This window comes from Manduca sexta, chromosome 4 (assembly GCF_014839805.1).
Source record: "Manduca sexta isolate Smith_Timp_Sample1 chromosome 4, JHU_Msex_v1.0, whole genome shotgun sequence".
Lineage (NCBI taxonomy): Eukaryota > Metazoa > Arthropoda > Insecta > Lepidoptera > Sphingidae > Manduca > Manduca sexta.
This window is the reverse complement of record NC_051118.1, coordinates 6,507,093-6,523,595: the sequence shown is the minus strand read 5'-3', so window position 1 is coordinate 6,523,595 and position 16,503 is coordinate 6,507,093. Positions and strand designations below refer to the sequence as shown.

General features: G+C 37.2%; 1 protein-coding gene across 1 annotated transcript; it reads right to left on the bottom strand.

The window, feature by feature from the left end:
* Positions 1-731: 731 nt before the first annotated feature.
* LOC115451137 (plexin-A2) lies at positions 732-4,526 on the bottom strand. The gene has a single exon (XM_030179352.2). The coding sequence runs from the start codon at positions 4,413-4,415 to the stop codon at positions 828-830; it is 3,588 nt and encodes a 1,195-aa protein (XP_030035212.2). The 5' UTR covers positions 4,416-4,526; the 3' UTR covers positions 732-827.
* Between the last annotated feature and the right edge of the window lie 11,977 nt (positions 4,527-16,503).

Genomic DNA, 16,503 nt, shown 5'->3' with positions numbered 1-16,503 from the left:
TTAACTTTTAATTTACTTACTAAAGAGCAAAGTATGTTACTAATTTGCAAACTTGATTTATAATTATCGTAGAAATGAGTCGATAAATAATAATTACTAATATAATTATGTATTTCTCAATGTTTAATATAACTTCGAATATTCGCAAGAAAATATATTCGATTAAAATTTCGTCTATCCAAAGCGATGAGGCTAAAAAATACAAATAATATTAATACGGGATGCTGCTTTTTAATTAAAAGTTAATTTGCGCAGGCAAAGGAATATAGCTTTTTACAGTCAGAGCTGTGAATACTTCAAACTGGTTATTTTCGTTTGCACATATAAATTGTAAATTTGTATAATAAAGCACTTATTTATCATATAACCATTTACCTATCTAAATAAGGATCATTTAACTAGAACTTGGAATATATAATGTTTTTCATGGTAATTTATACCTAAAGCAACTTTGTTAATTTATGTCCTCTTAATGTTTATGTGAAGAGAAAAATCTAGAATGCAATATTTTTTTTGAATTAACCGTAATACAAGTCAAGTTTTTTTTTAAAAAGAAACTTCATTATAATGTTATGTTATAATTACTTCTTTATTAAATCCTTTTAATACATTTTTGATGGTATAACAAAATAATTAACCTGTAAATGTTAATTATTATGTTGTACCATCAAAAATGTATTAACAATAAGAAAAACAAAGGTCTTGATTGCAATTAGTCGACTAATTATAACTTTGTTAACAAAGCATTTAATGAAAATCTGTCAAAATTTCTATGTATTATACTAAAAATAATTATTCTTATGAATTAGTGTTATGATATAATGCAATCATTGCTGGTCGTATGAGATTTTGCCTATATTGTAAAGCTTCCGCCCTACTTTGACCTCCACATTATAAGCATCTACACCAACAGGTAGCTCATTTAACGTTGGTGGTCGGCAAGTCAATTGATGACGTGACAGTGACGTCACATTACAATTTTTATTCCCTATGCGCACTTCTATATCGTTTGATGAACTAACCCGATCCAAATTATCACCGTTTATAGTCAGGTAATCGGATTTAAGCTGCTTAACACCTTCAAATGTCTCGTAAATTGGATCAGGGTACAGAACGAATGCACCAAGCTTCTTGCTGACTATTTGTACACTTTCCACATCGTCCATATCAAAGCCATATTCCAGTTGTAGAGGTTGCTCCTCATCTGAGAATACAATACCCTCAATTTTGGGAGATTCGCATGATAGTTCGGTATCATAATCAACCTTATTACAAGGGCCAGTGAAAAGTCTATTGTTGTAATATACGTATATCTTCGGTGATTGTATTGCACGGAAATTTCGACCTAAAACTTTGATGCTTGTGCCGCCAGAAGGGGTACCTCTAGGATGCTCTTCAGAGGACAGTCTGGTTCCTACTGAAAATACAATAGGATTTTCAACATATTCAAACTTTGGGCTATTTAAAACTCGGGTGGCATTATCGAAATTTATTCTTACAGTTCCCAATTTAGCGATATGTGAAAGGCTTGTCTTGCATTGGACTCTACTTTGCGAGATTGATATAATGTAACACGGCGAATCGTCAATATACACTTTTATGTCACTACCCGCATCCAGATATTCGCCATTAATTTGCAATAGTGTGCCACCCGACTGTGGGCCATATGCCGGTTCGATAGAGTTTATTACTGGATTGACAAAGGAGTAATTAACGTTAGATACTCCGCGATATTCGGCTATTTTGACGACAACTGGGCCTTCTCGAGGCACGTCATCCCCAGGACCCAACGCTGTGCATACTATTTCTTTAGTCTTAACATACAGTTCTGGAATAGGCTCGCAGTAAGTTCCTGCTATATCCACACCTTTGATATCCGATATCTTTCTTCCAAGGTTTGCACCTACGATGGTGATCTTAGTGCCCCCTTCCCAAGGACCTGAATGCGGCGTAAACGAGTGAATTTCAGGATTCGGGCAAGCACGGTTCTGGCTAAACCACACGTTTGGAGTTTTGCAATTGTCTTGTGATTCGCATTTATTCACGCCATTGCACCATCCACATTGAAACTTTTCGGGCATTGTAAGGCACGATCCACAGTTTTCTGCCAAGTCACAACGGTAAATGACAATGTGGACATTATCAAGATTATCAACAGCTTTCGAGCCACCCCATAAGATCTTAAACGTAGCAGTAATATAAGGATCCGGCGAAGCATACGTAAATTTAAATTTATCACAATAAATAGTGTCTGCAACTAACTGACCATTCACGAGATTTTTTTTACCTTGTATCATAAATTCGCATAAAAATCTAGACAATATAGCATACTCTGGTATGTGAGCCTTAACCGAAATACCTTTCTTTACACCCGAGTGTACTAAGATCTCATTACCAGATTTGGAATGAAATGACGCACATGAGTTGGTACCAGGAATTTCCTTGGTAGAACTGTTGCTCGTAACTAATATATCATTGCGGCAGTATGTAGCACCATCGTGCGTGCAACGACCACTGTCAACGCACCACTCACAAGGATAGGGTGAACTAGTGCACTCTGTACAAGAGGTGTAGGAACTGCAGTCAGTAATTGCGATGTTAGTCGAGGCTATATTAGTGTATGAGTTTGATCGTACGATGAGTTCAGCTTCGAGCTGATGACGGCCGGCAGGAAATGACGGGAATGAGTTCGCAAAAGGCGACGCACAATCGACACCGTAACTTTCTCGGGTAGCAACAGTAGTAACAGTATGACCTAACATTCTAAATACGCAGTAGAACTGTTCATCAGAAGCAGGTAGGTTATTAATAAAAACATTAAAAATTGCAGGTGTCGTCCGTTGCAACTGTGCTGGGTTTACATGAGTGATTGTGGCGCATATGTCTTTTTGATATGGGGGTATATTTTGACGCCAATGTATAGTACTTTCAGGATTATTCTCACAAGACGACTGAGTGCTGCACCAGTTCTTTGAAGGACACCATCCGCAATACGGATCCTTGGCTTCGAGACAGGTTGAACACGAGTGATATAAACTGCATTCTTGAACTTTCACTTTGGACACTTTACGCTCTGACATTACATACAAATGCGACTTTTGAGTGTCGAAAACTAAATCTTTGATGATCGAACCTTTGTCAATAACTATGTCATCATATTCAACAGCGTTGGAGCCTTTCACGAGAATTTTCTTCAGATGTCCTTGTGCGGTCCCCGCGAACATAACCGTATAGAAACTGGTGACTAACACTGCCGCGGCTGTTAGTCTCTCGTTGAATGTGGCCACTGCGACTGTTTCCAGAGCTACCTCACCTCCTAAAGGCGTGTTCACGTCTAGGCCGCAGAAATCTTCATTAATTTCCATCTTTATAGATATACATGAACTGGATGGTGTGATGAAATCGAGTCCTCGTGAGCCACGGCCATTAAAGCAAGACTGTATGTTTTGTGTGAACTTACGCCGAATGTCTTTGAGGGGATAAATGCAGAGTCCTGAAGCTCCAGAGGGTTTGCTCGATTTTTCCGTTTCACTCGGACTAAACGTTGCGAATAGGACTTCTTGTTGATCATTTATCCCTAATTCTGAGGCGAGCATCGACCCGGCTTTACCCACAAATGCTGCTTGAGCGAGGTTATAATTCTTTCCCACTCCATTACACGTAATAGGGATCTCTGTATAGGAGTAATAATTCTCATCGTTATTACAAACGCGCACCAACTTGCTGTAATACGTGGAACTTCCCTCCTTCATCTGTGTCGTCAAAAAATAGCTGAATCCTTCGGAGCTAAACCCATACACGTAGTTTATAGGATACCGTTCCCGTGATAAGGAATTTACGTACATTTTGGTTCCACTCTGGTCTATGTTGAATAGGCGATCGTCTTCTAGCGAACGGCTGCTCACTGCAGGCTTTACGAAATCATCTGAGTTAGGCGCAAAAGTAGATCCCACGTACATTACTTGTTTTGATCCAGAGCCTTCAGCTATAAAGGCGACAGTAGAAGCTTCTGCATTATTAGATACAACTGGTTCTTCCATTTCACGAGCTTCGGTAATGTTATTAAGATTTCTCACTGAACAAAAACCATTTGCAGACCCGCATGTGATGAGACGATTGCTTGCGTAGTCAATCAACAAGGCCTTGTTCACATTGTCTTTAAGTTTATCAGGGTTTGTATCCACGGTTTGTATAACTTCTAGATCTGGTGTTAGTCGGTGGATTTTATTTACTGTTCCAATGTAAACGTTTCCTGTTCTGCTGTCTACAGCGAGATGGTTGAATAAACTTGCTGAAGAGTCATCAAAGGATGGTTGGTTAGCGAGAGCAACGTACGGTAGCAACAGCGTGCACAAGATATGGGTGCTGGTGCAAATGCCGATTTTGCTGCTAATATGCCGTTGAGCGGCGGCCATGTTTCTTCTTTGTAACGGTCTCTCTACTAGAGACGTTCTATTCTTATTTTAAAAATAAGTTGCCAGTGTGACCGCGTGAGCTTCCAGTTTAAGAGTGACTGGAATAATTTTAAACCGTGCTGTTGTCTCGCATTGACCTTTTCCGATGATAATGTCAGTGTCAATTTGTTATTCACAAGTGTTAGCCCGCGGATCTGTCCGTGTAAATTACTTAATTTATAATTGTTATTAATGTTTGTTACTATAAAGATTGATGATCTGTTAGATTTTTTAATTGTAGAGCCACCTGGGCGGACATTACAACTTTATCTTTCCTGTAAAGATCTAATAAAGACGTGAATATATAGGTATGTATTACATTTATATTTACGTTAAATTTAATATTGATTTCATTGATATAGGTCGATAGAGATTATTTGAAATTCAGATTTTGTTTAATAGATTATAAGAAATATGTTTACGATCTGTAATAATTTCTTCAATATTGGATATTACAAATTCTAATAACTATTAAACTTGCAAAATTGACATGTTTTGAAAACGAGATATTTATATTACAAGACAGATGATTCCTACAAAAATGTGACAACAAACGAATTGATCTGGTGCAATAATTTAGTGTAGAATGTCAGAATTTTATACCGGATAACCTCTAGTTAGTTTAAGTAAACTTAGTGATAATTATAATTAATGTGAAAGTTTGTGATTTGTATGTTAGTTGCTCGAACCACTAAAGGGGTTTTAATACATTATCTTAATTGTAAAGTTTAGATCTATAGCGAAAATTGACCAATCTAAATAAACCTTATTTGACATGATTATAAGTGAGTTATTTTTATTCGTTTATTCTTACAGTTAATTTGTTCTTAGCGGTTAGGATAGTATACGGAAATTAGTATTAAATAGATTCGGATGAAGTTTGGAAAAATACCCTATTCAAAAAGTGTTATAACCAGTGTTTTTTTTGTATGAAATGCACACATACATTTTATCCTTGCGCGAACACATCCGTAAGCAAAAGCTAGTGTTAAATAAAGAATGTTAACAGGTATTATCAGCATCGATTGTTTTTTTGTGAATTATCTCCTTCTATATAAATAAAATATATTGTTTTATTTTCATTATTACTTAATGATATGTATTTATAAAATTAATTAGTATTTATATCTTTTAATTGGATTCTTTCAATTATTTTTTATTTAGCTTTTAAATAGTCACACACATCACGCATTTATCCCCGAAGGGGTATGCAGTGGCGCAACCAGGGCACCCACTTTTCGCCAAGTGCGTTCCGTCCCATGATATGATGGAGGCGAGCCTATCGGCATATGGGGCATAAATTTCAGGCTCTAGGCTGATACTGAGCATAAAACCCTAAATATCATTTTGCCCGACCCGGGATTCGAACCCAGGAAAAATATTGTTAATAGTATATTAAATATACAGACAGGACATTTTTAAAATTTTATATATTTGTTGTTTATTGTTTAAACAAATCTAATGATTAAAGTATTTAGCTAATGGCCCTTGAGATAATTACTTTGGTTGTAGTTTCGTATTTCTGTAAGTGTGAGTGCAAAAGTAAACGGGTCTCCTCATGGTAAGTGACCATTGATACTAGACATGGTATTGGAATCTTTCTCTTCGCAGGGGTAGGCATGAATCCTACTAATATTATAAATGCGAAAGTTTGTGAGGATGGATGTTTATATATATGTTTGTTTCTCTTTCACGAAAAAACTAAACGGATTTGGAATATTGGTTATACATCATAATAACACATAGGTTACAATTTACAATGATTTTGTGTAATTTGATCATAATATAACGATATATCTATATATATAAAAATGAATTGCTGTTCGTTAGTCTCGCTAAAACTCGAGAACGGCTGAACGGATTTATCTTATCTTGGTCTTGAATTATTCGTGGAGGTCTAGGGAAGGTTTAAAAGGTGAGAAAAATTCGAATAATTGCCGGGAAAATCCTCAAAACAGCATTTTTCTATTTCCCATACAAACGTTTTCTAACTAATACGTAGAGTCAATTTGAGCTTTATTGCTATTGTATAAAGTTCACTGTTGTCTAAGCAATGTAGGTGTGTTCCTAACATCAAAGCAGTGTGCGTTGGAGCACAGAATATAATAATGTAATGTCACCTTCTGAAACTCAACAAAAGTGATATCGCGGACCCGACTAAATTGAACAGTCACAAAATTTAATATATCATTAGTTATTTGGTTGGCTTCACGATATTATTTCTTTTGTTTTACTTTAAAATGCATGTTTTCGTTATGGACAATTTTTGAGCTACTTTTGCATATCTATACTTATAATAAATCTGTAGAGAGGTCAATTCTGTACATGAAATATATTTCCAAAATAACTGGGGGTGATTAGGGATCGATACTGATGCCAAAAATGCAATTAGTAAAATTTTTGTCTGTCTGTCTGTATAACCGTTATAGAAACAAAAACTACTCGACGGATTTTAACTTAACTTGGTACAATTATTTTTCATACTCCTGAGCTGGTTATAGTATACTTTTCATCACGCTACAATTAATAGGAGCATAGCAGTGATGGAAAATGTTGGGAAAACGGGAGAAGTTACTCCATTTTTTAAGCTTCCGTCATTTCGTGTGCAACCTTAATGGTTAAAAGTTCCTTCGATTTCACCAGGATCCCATCATCAGACCCTGACCGGACAATCGGACCACCTGCATACCACCATAAATTAAAAAAACATCGCGACAAATTGATCACCTTCTCCATTTTTGAAACCCGAAATCCACGCGGGCGAAGCTGCGAGCGGAAGCTACTATAACGATACATATCAAGTAAGTCGGAACAAAATGTATCCCGGAAAACTCCTTCACGCGGGCGAAGCCGCGAGCAAAACGTAGTGTAATCTAAATTTCACTAGCTCAACAGCTCACTAGTCCAATATAAGTCGATTGGCATTTGGATAATAATAACATAACTGCCCACTGCTGAGCATAGGTCACCTCTACTAAGAGGGTTTAGGCCTTAGTCCTCCACGCTGGCCTAGTGCGGGTAGACTTCACACACCCGCAGAATTCCTATAGAAAACTTCTCAGGTATACAAGTTTCCTCACGATGTTTTCCCTCACCGTTAAAGCAAGCGATAATTCACAAAGAATACACACATCATTTGAAAAGTCAGAGGTGTCTTTAGGTTTTGAACCTACGGACATTTGTCCCGGCAGTCCGTTCCACACCTAGGCCATTGTCGTTTTTCTAGCCGCTGTTAGTGAGCAGAAAAATCACATATCACTATACCGACCCGGGAATTGAACCCGAGACCTCAGCACAGTAGTACTAATGCACCATAGAGTCATATATAACTGTTTAGCATATAGTATTTAGATGAAGTTTAGAACATATCACTAGTCGTAGTTAAAGGATCGATTGAACGATGTTTGTTGATTTCTGCTTATGGCCAGAATTGCCATAAGGGGCTGCAGCGTGCAGTCAGTTTATCGCTGTATTCGGCACGGGTCGGTTGTACTATCTGGTTACTAATTAACTGATGGTTATTGGCTAATATAACGGATTAAAAATGATTAAACATTAGAAAGATAAAAAGTTTATTTTGGCTAAAAACACATAGAATTTTTCATTTAAGATACACACAGAATACAGTCAAAACATATAATAATGACGATAGCTAAGGTTAGTACTTAATCTAGAGTGAATTCCAAAATTTGTGCCCAAATTATAACTATGACAAAAGATGTGTTAATATTTAATTTTAATAGGTGTAAAGATTGAACGAAATCGCCAACTTAAGTCCTTTTTAATAAAATATTAAAATACTAAAAATACTTAATGTTTTTGTAATTGTTATAAAACAGTATTTGCTACAAACTTATTATAAACTTTGGGAGTTGCTATTTATAACATCAATTTGTTTATGTTCCGTACTAGTAAGAGAGTAAAAAAATCACCTATTTACCTATACGGCTATCAAAGCAGTCCTTTAATAAGAACGCCCGTAATTGCTAAAAGACGGATATGCCGCCGTAGACGGACTAGGGCCCGCTGAATTTACATCGATTTTCTCTTTACCGCTTTGAGGATAAACGGCGTGATTGATTTTCTTTTACACACACTTATTCACGTCTTTTATCTCCGAAAGTAAGCATAGAAATAGCACCCACTTTCCACCATATGTATGCCGTTTCATTATATGGCTTAGCACCATATTTATTTATTTATTAAGTTTACAGCACTTGACCAAAACACTTACATGTCTAAATTTAATAATAATAATATCAACCCTGTATTATATACTGCCCCACTGTTGAGCACGGGCCTCCTCTACTACTGAGAGGGAATAGGCCTTAGTCCACCACGCTGGCCTACTGTGGGTTGGTAGACTTTACACACCCTCGAAAATTCCTAATAGAGAATTTCTTAGCTATGCAGGTTTCCTCACGATGTTTTTCTTCACCGTTAAAGCAAGTGATAATTCACAAAGAATATACACATATATTTTTTTTTTAGAAATGTCAGAGGTGTCCCCTTCAGATTTTAACCTGCGGACATTCGTCTCGGCAGTCCGTTCTATACCCATCTAGGTTATCGCGCACTTTTAATAATAATTTAGTAATAATTTTAACTAACAATTAACGATATTATCAGTTTTCTTAACCAAAGTTATTGTCACCTGTCTCATAAGTTTAATTAGTGGTCTCGCTAATTACTGAGGTGGATCGGGACCGGAGGCGACCTCTGCCGTCGGCTATTCTAACTATTCCTTGCACACACTTCTACGACACGGACTTAGAGCTATCTGGGGGACTATTTATTTAAACAAAAAACAAATTTTAGGGAGCAGATAGGTATACAATTCGAATGGTGATATTTTTATGTGCTATTCATTTTATTTGGTAGCTTTAAAAATTACAAAAAAAAAATAATTTCGTTAAGTAGTGTGATTCATTGTCGACTTTAATTTAAGATTTGACACATTATCGTGTGGATCGTGTTATTTCAATTTCAGCCTCACATGCCTCCTCTAAAAATAAATAATAAAGGCAATTCGATGTAACGAGGATATTCTTTCCCACATGTTTCCTTAAAGATTTATTATATCAATTGTCTTTAACAATTCGGAAAAACCAGGGTTTTAAACCTCAACAACCCCTCCCAAGTCCGCTCCAGCCTTCGCGTGGATCCTTTGAACTATGATTGCCATATTGGGCATCTAGCGAGAGCTAAGCTTTGACCTAGAATATTTTATAAGCATTTACATACAAGTTTTGCGTCCAATTAGTCTCGGAACGTATTGTGAAAAACCATTAGCCTCCTTCTCGGGCAGTCGGGTGAAAATACATACATAATATATTATTAAATTAGGGCTAAAATAAAATTGGTATGAATGCGTCAACATTAATTAACGTATGTATACGCAGTACGTTGGATATGTTTTTTATGCACGATAGTGATAACCACTGTGGTAAAATAGGTTAATAATAATGAAATACGAGGATAGGTCATATATGTCATAGTTTAGATACTAAATGACTTCTGAAATGAGCTCTTATTTCTATATCTTTTAAGAGATAGGTAGAAATAAAAGAGCATTGTCGGAGCTTACTCCTGTTCTATATTATGATATGAGGTGAAAACATCATAGATTCCGTTATTGGAATTTATTCATTATCAATGCAGTATTGAACTCAGATTTTAATACCATCTACTGTGGGATTTTCGAGTCATGTCTTCAATTTATTATGCAATTTAATAAAATAACCCGAAACCTCATAAAATTTACGCAAGTAATTACGTAAAACAACAGATACTTTTAAGAACATGTCAGAAGTTGACTTTAAATTGACTCTACCTTCGGCAGTCCACTCCTAAACAAAACACAAAGTGGACAAAACTAAACCGACGATAAGGTAGATTTGTGTAGCCGAGTTAAGTACAAATAAGTATTGTTGATCGCATCGGCGAGCGTCCCTTCCTGAACATCGCCGATCTACGATCACGGTGCGGTACTGGCGGCATAATGGGGATATGCCTTTATATATATATATATGTCGGAGAAAGCCATGTGTCCGGTTGATTGTTGTTTACGTGCATAACGCACAATAATTGTTAATCTAATTTTATTAGATTTGTTACATTTTTCTATTACTTAAAACCTTACGCATAAGCCATAATGTAATAGAAGTTTATTTAAAAATTATAATTTACGAAACGACCAATCAGAGCAGGCACGTGCCTCGAGCGGGGTCGAGGCGCCATCTTTACTATTCAGGTAGGCCATGAGTGCTTTGGACATTCGTTGAAGGAATCATGATAGTGACTGGTCGAGTTGATCGAGTTGGATCGTTGAGAATATTTGTTGGTTAAAGTAAGATCGGTGCCCTGAACCCGCTGCTCGGTCTTAATTGTCCACTTTTCTATCTTCATTATTGTAAAGTGACAAATATTGTTTAATTTGAATTCGAATATAAAAATATCTGTGATCATTGTGTTTTGTGCTCGCATTTTACCCCGATAACGCCCACTAAGTCCGCAACCACTAATGATGATGTCGACGGGAATAATGCTTCTCCGACATCAGAAGTGGGATCGGTGCAGGCACAAAACGTGAGTGGATGGATGGCGGCAAATGACGGATGGTGCACGTTATTCGAAGCACATTGAAACCAATATGAAGCTACTCGTGGAGGCGCTAACCAACTCACCGAATATCTCGGATAAGGGTATCACGCTACCTAAATTCCAACTGGCACATACAAACACTGATGCCCAGGCTTGGCTGTCAACGGCAGGCAATCTGCTTATCGGATTGTGATATAGAGGGAAGTAAATTAATTCTCATACTTAGTAAGGCAATGAAAGGCTTGCCCGCAACATGGTTTTCTCAGATAGCTTTTCCTAATATGTAGTGAATAAATTTAAGGAAATTGTTATTTCTCGTTTCGATACGTTAAAAAAAAAAACATGTGCAGTGACCAATTACGTTTTACAAATAGACGTGTCATGGACTAGCAAAATTGCACAAAGGAGCAGCGTACTATTTACTATAGTCACATACTTGTACAGCCCTTGCAGCTCACATTGATATGGCCCGAGCGTCGACCGCCGTGACCATCTAGTTTATTGGTCTCTGGTCGCCATGACCAGCCATGACAGTCGAATGTAATGTATTTAATGGTTAAAAATGACTTGAATAGTGTATGCTTATTACTAACGTATGGAATGAAACGTTTTTTTTTCATTCACAGTTGGAGTATAATTTGTACGTCGTTTAAAAATACAGGAAGGCGTTTTATTTATTAAAATACAAAAACCTTGTGGGCCAACTAGCCGCGACAGTGTTGGAAGTCAACTAATTGAATGTCGGGCAATTGCCTTGCTTTTGTCTTGCTAATATAGCTCGGACAACGTGTCTATGTAATGAAAACATCTTAGGCAGCGACTATATTAGAAATGCTTACTGGTAGACCGTAAGAAGGAGAATGTCTTGCTGCATATACAAGTCGTTTATTTATTTTACTTATTTCACGATGGAGTAATTAAGACAAAGAAGAAGTGATGGTACCCTTAATACTTGCACACATGGGACAAATTGAGCCACGTGTACAACGTAATATTTTTTTAGTTTTTTTCTAAAGAAGTAACGATCTTTCAGTCGACTACTTAACATGCAGAAGATAACCCCGACATCTGAGCGCCGAAACACCGCCGTTGCTACACAGACTCCTGTTACTTGTTACAAGAGTAGTGTTGAGGGTCATGTGACGTGGCGGTGCTCTAAAATATGGCCAGTTGCGAGCAGTAGTGCACAATCTGCCACCGTACCGAGCGTTGTGAAGCGAGTGGACGTATGTGGTATGAAACCTATCACTGGGATAATTACGTAATTTGGTGAGCAGTTCTCATTTTGTTTTGATTCCGGTGCTGACTGTTCCCTAATTGAGAAAGAGCGTCTCTCTTAAGCTTGTTGGTACATTGTAGCGTGCAATTGTTACTTTGATTGGTATAAGAAAATGCGATGTATTATGTGATATTTTGATTGGACGCAATTTGTTAGCCTTAGGTTTATCAGTATACACATATCGAGCAATAAACTTAATATAATTGCAAGGCCCTCTCTAGTTAATATTTGCAACGTAAGTAAACGTAGTGGCTGATTTTCTTGGCTTGGATACCGATATACCTGATGATTTTAAACACAACTAATAGAACTTCTTAGCAGCTTCAAGAACCCATTTGTTGAAGGCACGCCTACTAGTAGAATAAAAAGAGGTGAGTTACAAATGACTTTAGTAGATCCTAGAAAAATCGTGCAACGGCAACCATGTCATTGAGTCCTGAAGAGTAAGTGATATCTGCCGGATTTATTACACCAAACAACTCGCTCTTCTCTAACCCAATACTCTTAGTGAAGCATCGCGATGGCACACATCGAATGTGCATAGAAAACCGAGAATTAAACTCATATACTCTAATCGGTGATCAAGTTCAAAGATTATCCGTCGTGCGATTAAATAAGTGGCGACATGGCTAATGGATTTAATTAAATTCCTGTAGATGTAGAGGCAAATTCAATACAAAAAACTGCATTTATTATTCAGAACTCTCATTATGAGTTTACTGTAATGTATTTTGGCCTACGAAATGCAACCTCTATGTATCAGAGAGTTATTAATACTGCTCTAGGCATCGATGTATATGTACTACGTGCTGGATCTGGTGTTCCGTACACTCATTGTGTTCGACTCAACTGTACTGCGATCCGTACACCTGACTTTAGTATGAATTTCAACATTGACAGCGTGTGGTTGTGTGTGGAGTGACGCTCATTATAAGGGAGCTCGAGTCTGGGTGTACCTGGATGTGAATAAAAAAAAATGTTGATCAAATAAGTGAAATTATGTGTTGTTCAAGTGAATGAATGGGTTTAACAGTAACGTTTTGGTTGTCATTTTGGTTACGATTTTGAACAAATAGTTTGTATGGACGTTCGTGTCTATAGAATATACATCAATGGCTCTAGGTGACTTAGCGCAATCTTCCACAATTGTCTACATGGATAATTTAGTGATACCTGCGAAAAATGTACAGTTTTTCATTGGTCAATTATTAGTGGTATACATGAGTAAATTTTTCCCTTGGGTTGGGATATAACTTAAGAGATGGCATGTTATCAACATTACGGGCTTCCCAGTATTTCAAAATACATCATAAAATTGCGTAACATGTAGAGTAGCTAAGTTACGAAGTGGAAAACAACCGATAGTGTAACGGTCCATACTGAAAGCTGATATTCCTTAGCTTACAGTCCACATCGGCGCCACAAGTAAGTTCAGTGGCAAAAGGATGAAAGGAATATGTTTTCATTCTAGCAGACGGTTTAATATTTTATTTCTATTTTTACAGAAAACTATCAGCTAAAACAGATATACTTTGAACAATTTTATAACTGAAGGCCAATTTAAAGTTTTCACAGATATGTGTGAGTTTATGTTAGAAGTAATAACAGGCAGCTCAGAAGATTACAGAGATCACATTACATAAATAAAAATTAAAATGTAGAGAAGTGACACGTATTATAAAAAGAAAGCATCAGCCAAGAATTTTCTTAGTTTCGAGACACTTTCAATGAATTAAATATTCTACTGACTCTGGTTATATAAGAGCTTTGATGATAAACTTACGTCGCAGTGCGTACATGTAATAGGCTTGGTATTCTTATATGGCTAGTATGGATATGTAATGCCATTTTTTGTCCGTAGATCAGGACAGTCCACAGAACTATTCGGAATGTAAAAGAGATACGCTAAGTCAGCTATGCGCCTCCGTTCCTCTAAGGGATGAATGTGATTTTTTTGTAGTGGATAATGTAGTTTGGAAGATACTTATGGGAGCGATAGTGTAAATATCTCACAAACTTTCTCGGAATGCTTTCAATTCTGTCGATATGATGACTATTGTAATTTGGATTCCATACTTGTGAATTATATTCATGATGGCTATGCACGAGAGTACAGTATAAAACATTAATTGTTTTTATATTGTTGAAGTCAGACGATATTCTCATTACGAAACCTTAAGGTTTAGATGCAGCCTTGATGATGTTAATGTGGATATCAAACTAAATTTTCGAGTCGAACGTTACTCCTAAGTCTTTAATAGAGTTGACACTGGTTAAGGAGTTTCATCAATTGATTTTGTAAATTCAATGGGGTTTGGCTTTCGTGTAAAGGTACAGATATAGCATTTAGAGACGTTTAAATCTTTAAAACTAACTTGTTTAACGAGTAAGGTCCTCTTGTAGTGCGAGATTATCAGCTCCAGTAGCAATATGACTAAATATTTTCATATCGTCTGTTACTAAAGGATTTCACAAGAGATAAATTTTCTTCATAAGGTAGCCTGGCAGGCGTGGTGGTGGTTATGGTTTCGTTAAGCTTTGAAATGCCAATTTGTTAGGCCATTAAAAAGTAGAATCAGTAGAATGAGAGGCGAGGTGGCCCTGATAAGTGTATAAGAGGCGAGGTGGCCCTTGATAAGTGTATAAGAGGCGAGGTGGCTCTAGAAAAGTAGTGTAAGAGGCGAGGTGGCCATTGTTAATAATAAAGAAATGTGAAACGCGATAGACGACGAGGTGACTGTTTCGATACTGCAGACTTAATTCAGTATGTAATGTGGAGTCTATTGAGATTCAGATTGGATACGGAAAGCCTAATTACTATGATAGCGCATCTATTTTGTGAAAATACCTTAAAGAAAGTTGTCGCGCAGAAGCCAAAATGTACACGATTTCCTTGGTCAGGAGTGGCCGAACTATGCTATTATATTACTCTCTTTTCTGCAGGAAACTATGATGCGCGGCCTTCAACATTACACGAGGGCGTGTAATATGTCAGGACGGCCGTGTCGGAGAAAGCCATGTGTCCGGTTGATTGTTGTTTACGTGCATAACGCACAATAATTGTTAATCTAATTTTATTAGATTTGTTACATTTTTCTATTACTTAAAACCTTACGCATAAGCCATAATGTAATAGAAGTTTATTTAAAAATTATAATTTACGAAACGACCAATCAGAGCAGGCACGTGCCTCGAGCGGGGTCGAGGCGCCATCTTTACTATTCAGGTAGGCCATGAGTGCTTTGGACATTCGTTGAAGGAATCATGATAGTGACTGGTCGAGTTGATCGAGTTGGATCGTTGAGAATATTTGTTGGTTAAAGTAAGATCGGTGCCCTGAACCCGCTGCTCGGTCTTAATTGTCCACTTTTCTATCTTCATTATTGTAAAGTGACAAATATTGTTTAATTTGAATTCGAATATAAAAATATCTGTGATCATTGTGTTTTGTGCTCGCATTTTACCCCGATAACGCCCACTAAGTCCGCAACCACTAATGATGATGTCGACGGGAATAATGCTTCTCCGACATATATATATTTTTTTTTTCTATTCTTAGAACTAGAGTCTAAATGTAAACATGGAATAAAAAAAAATTAGTCATATAAGTAAAATTATTTGTTGTTCTAGTGAATAAATAGGTTTTTTTTTTTTTTTTTTTTTTTTGGTTATCTGCCGTGGTTATCACCGGGGGTACCCTGCTAACGGTGTACAAGCGATCCCCTGGCTTAGTAACCACGGCAGCCCCATGATGAGTTGGTGGGCCCTATCGCTATCACTGTAGGCTCGGTAGCCTGCAGCTAGATGGTCTTAGGGCCCGGGAGGAAGAAGGGAGGGGATAGAGGGAAGGAAGAGAAGAGGAAGGAGTAGGAGTTCTTAGGATGGTTGGGAGGAAGGGAAGGGAAATGTTCACGAACCTTAGACAGATCTCTATGTGAATTTAGCAACCAAGAGGCATACGCACGAGCTGTGCGCCTAGGGTTGCGGCAAATGTGCCCCCATGCATGGGCTTGCATTTGGTGTGGAGACCAAGCGCACAAGAATTGTCTAGTCGCAGATAATCGCTTGTCAAGCCACAAATCCTTACCAAAGAACACCGATTCCTTCGTAGGATGATCCGCGAGGCTATTGAAATTAAAAAACATCCTAATTTCAATAGGGAAGATG

What these genes read in the sequence shown, in the direction of transcription:
- LOC115451137 (XM_030179352.2), bottom strand. Translation starts at nt 4,415, where the DNA reads ATGGCCGCCGCTCAACGGCATATTAGCAGCAAAATCGGCATTTGCACC.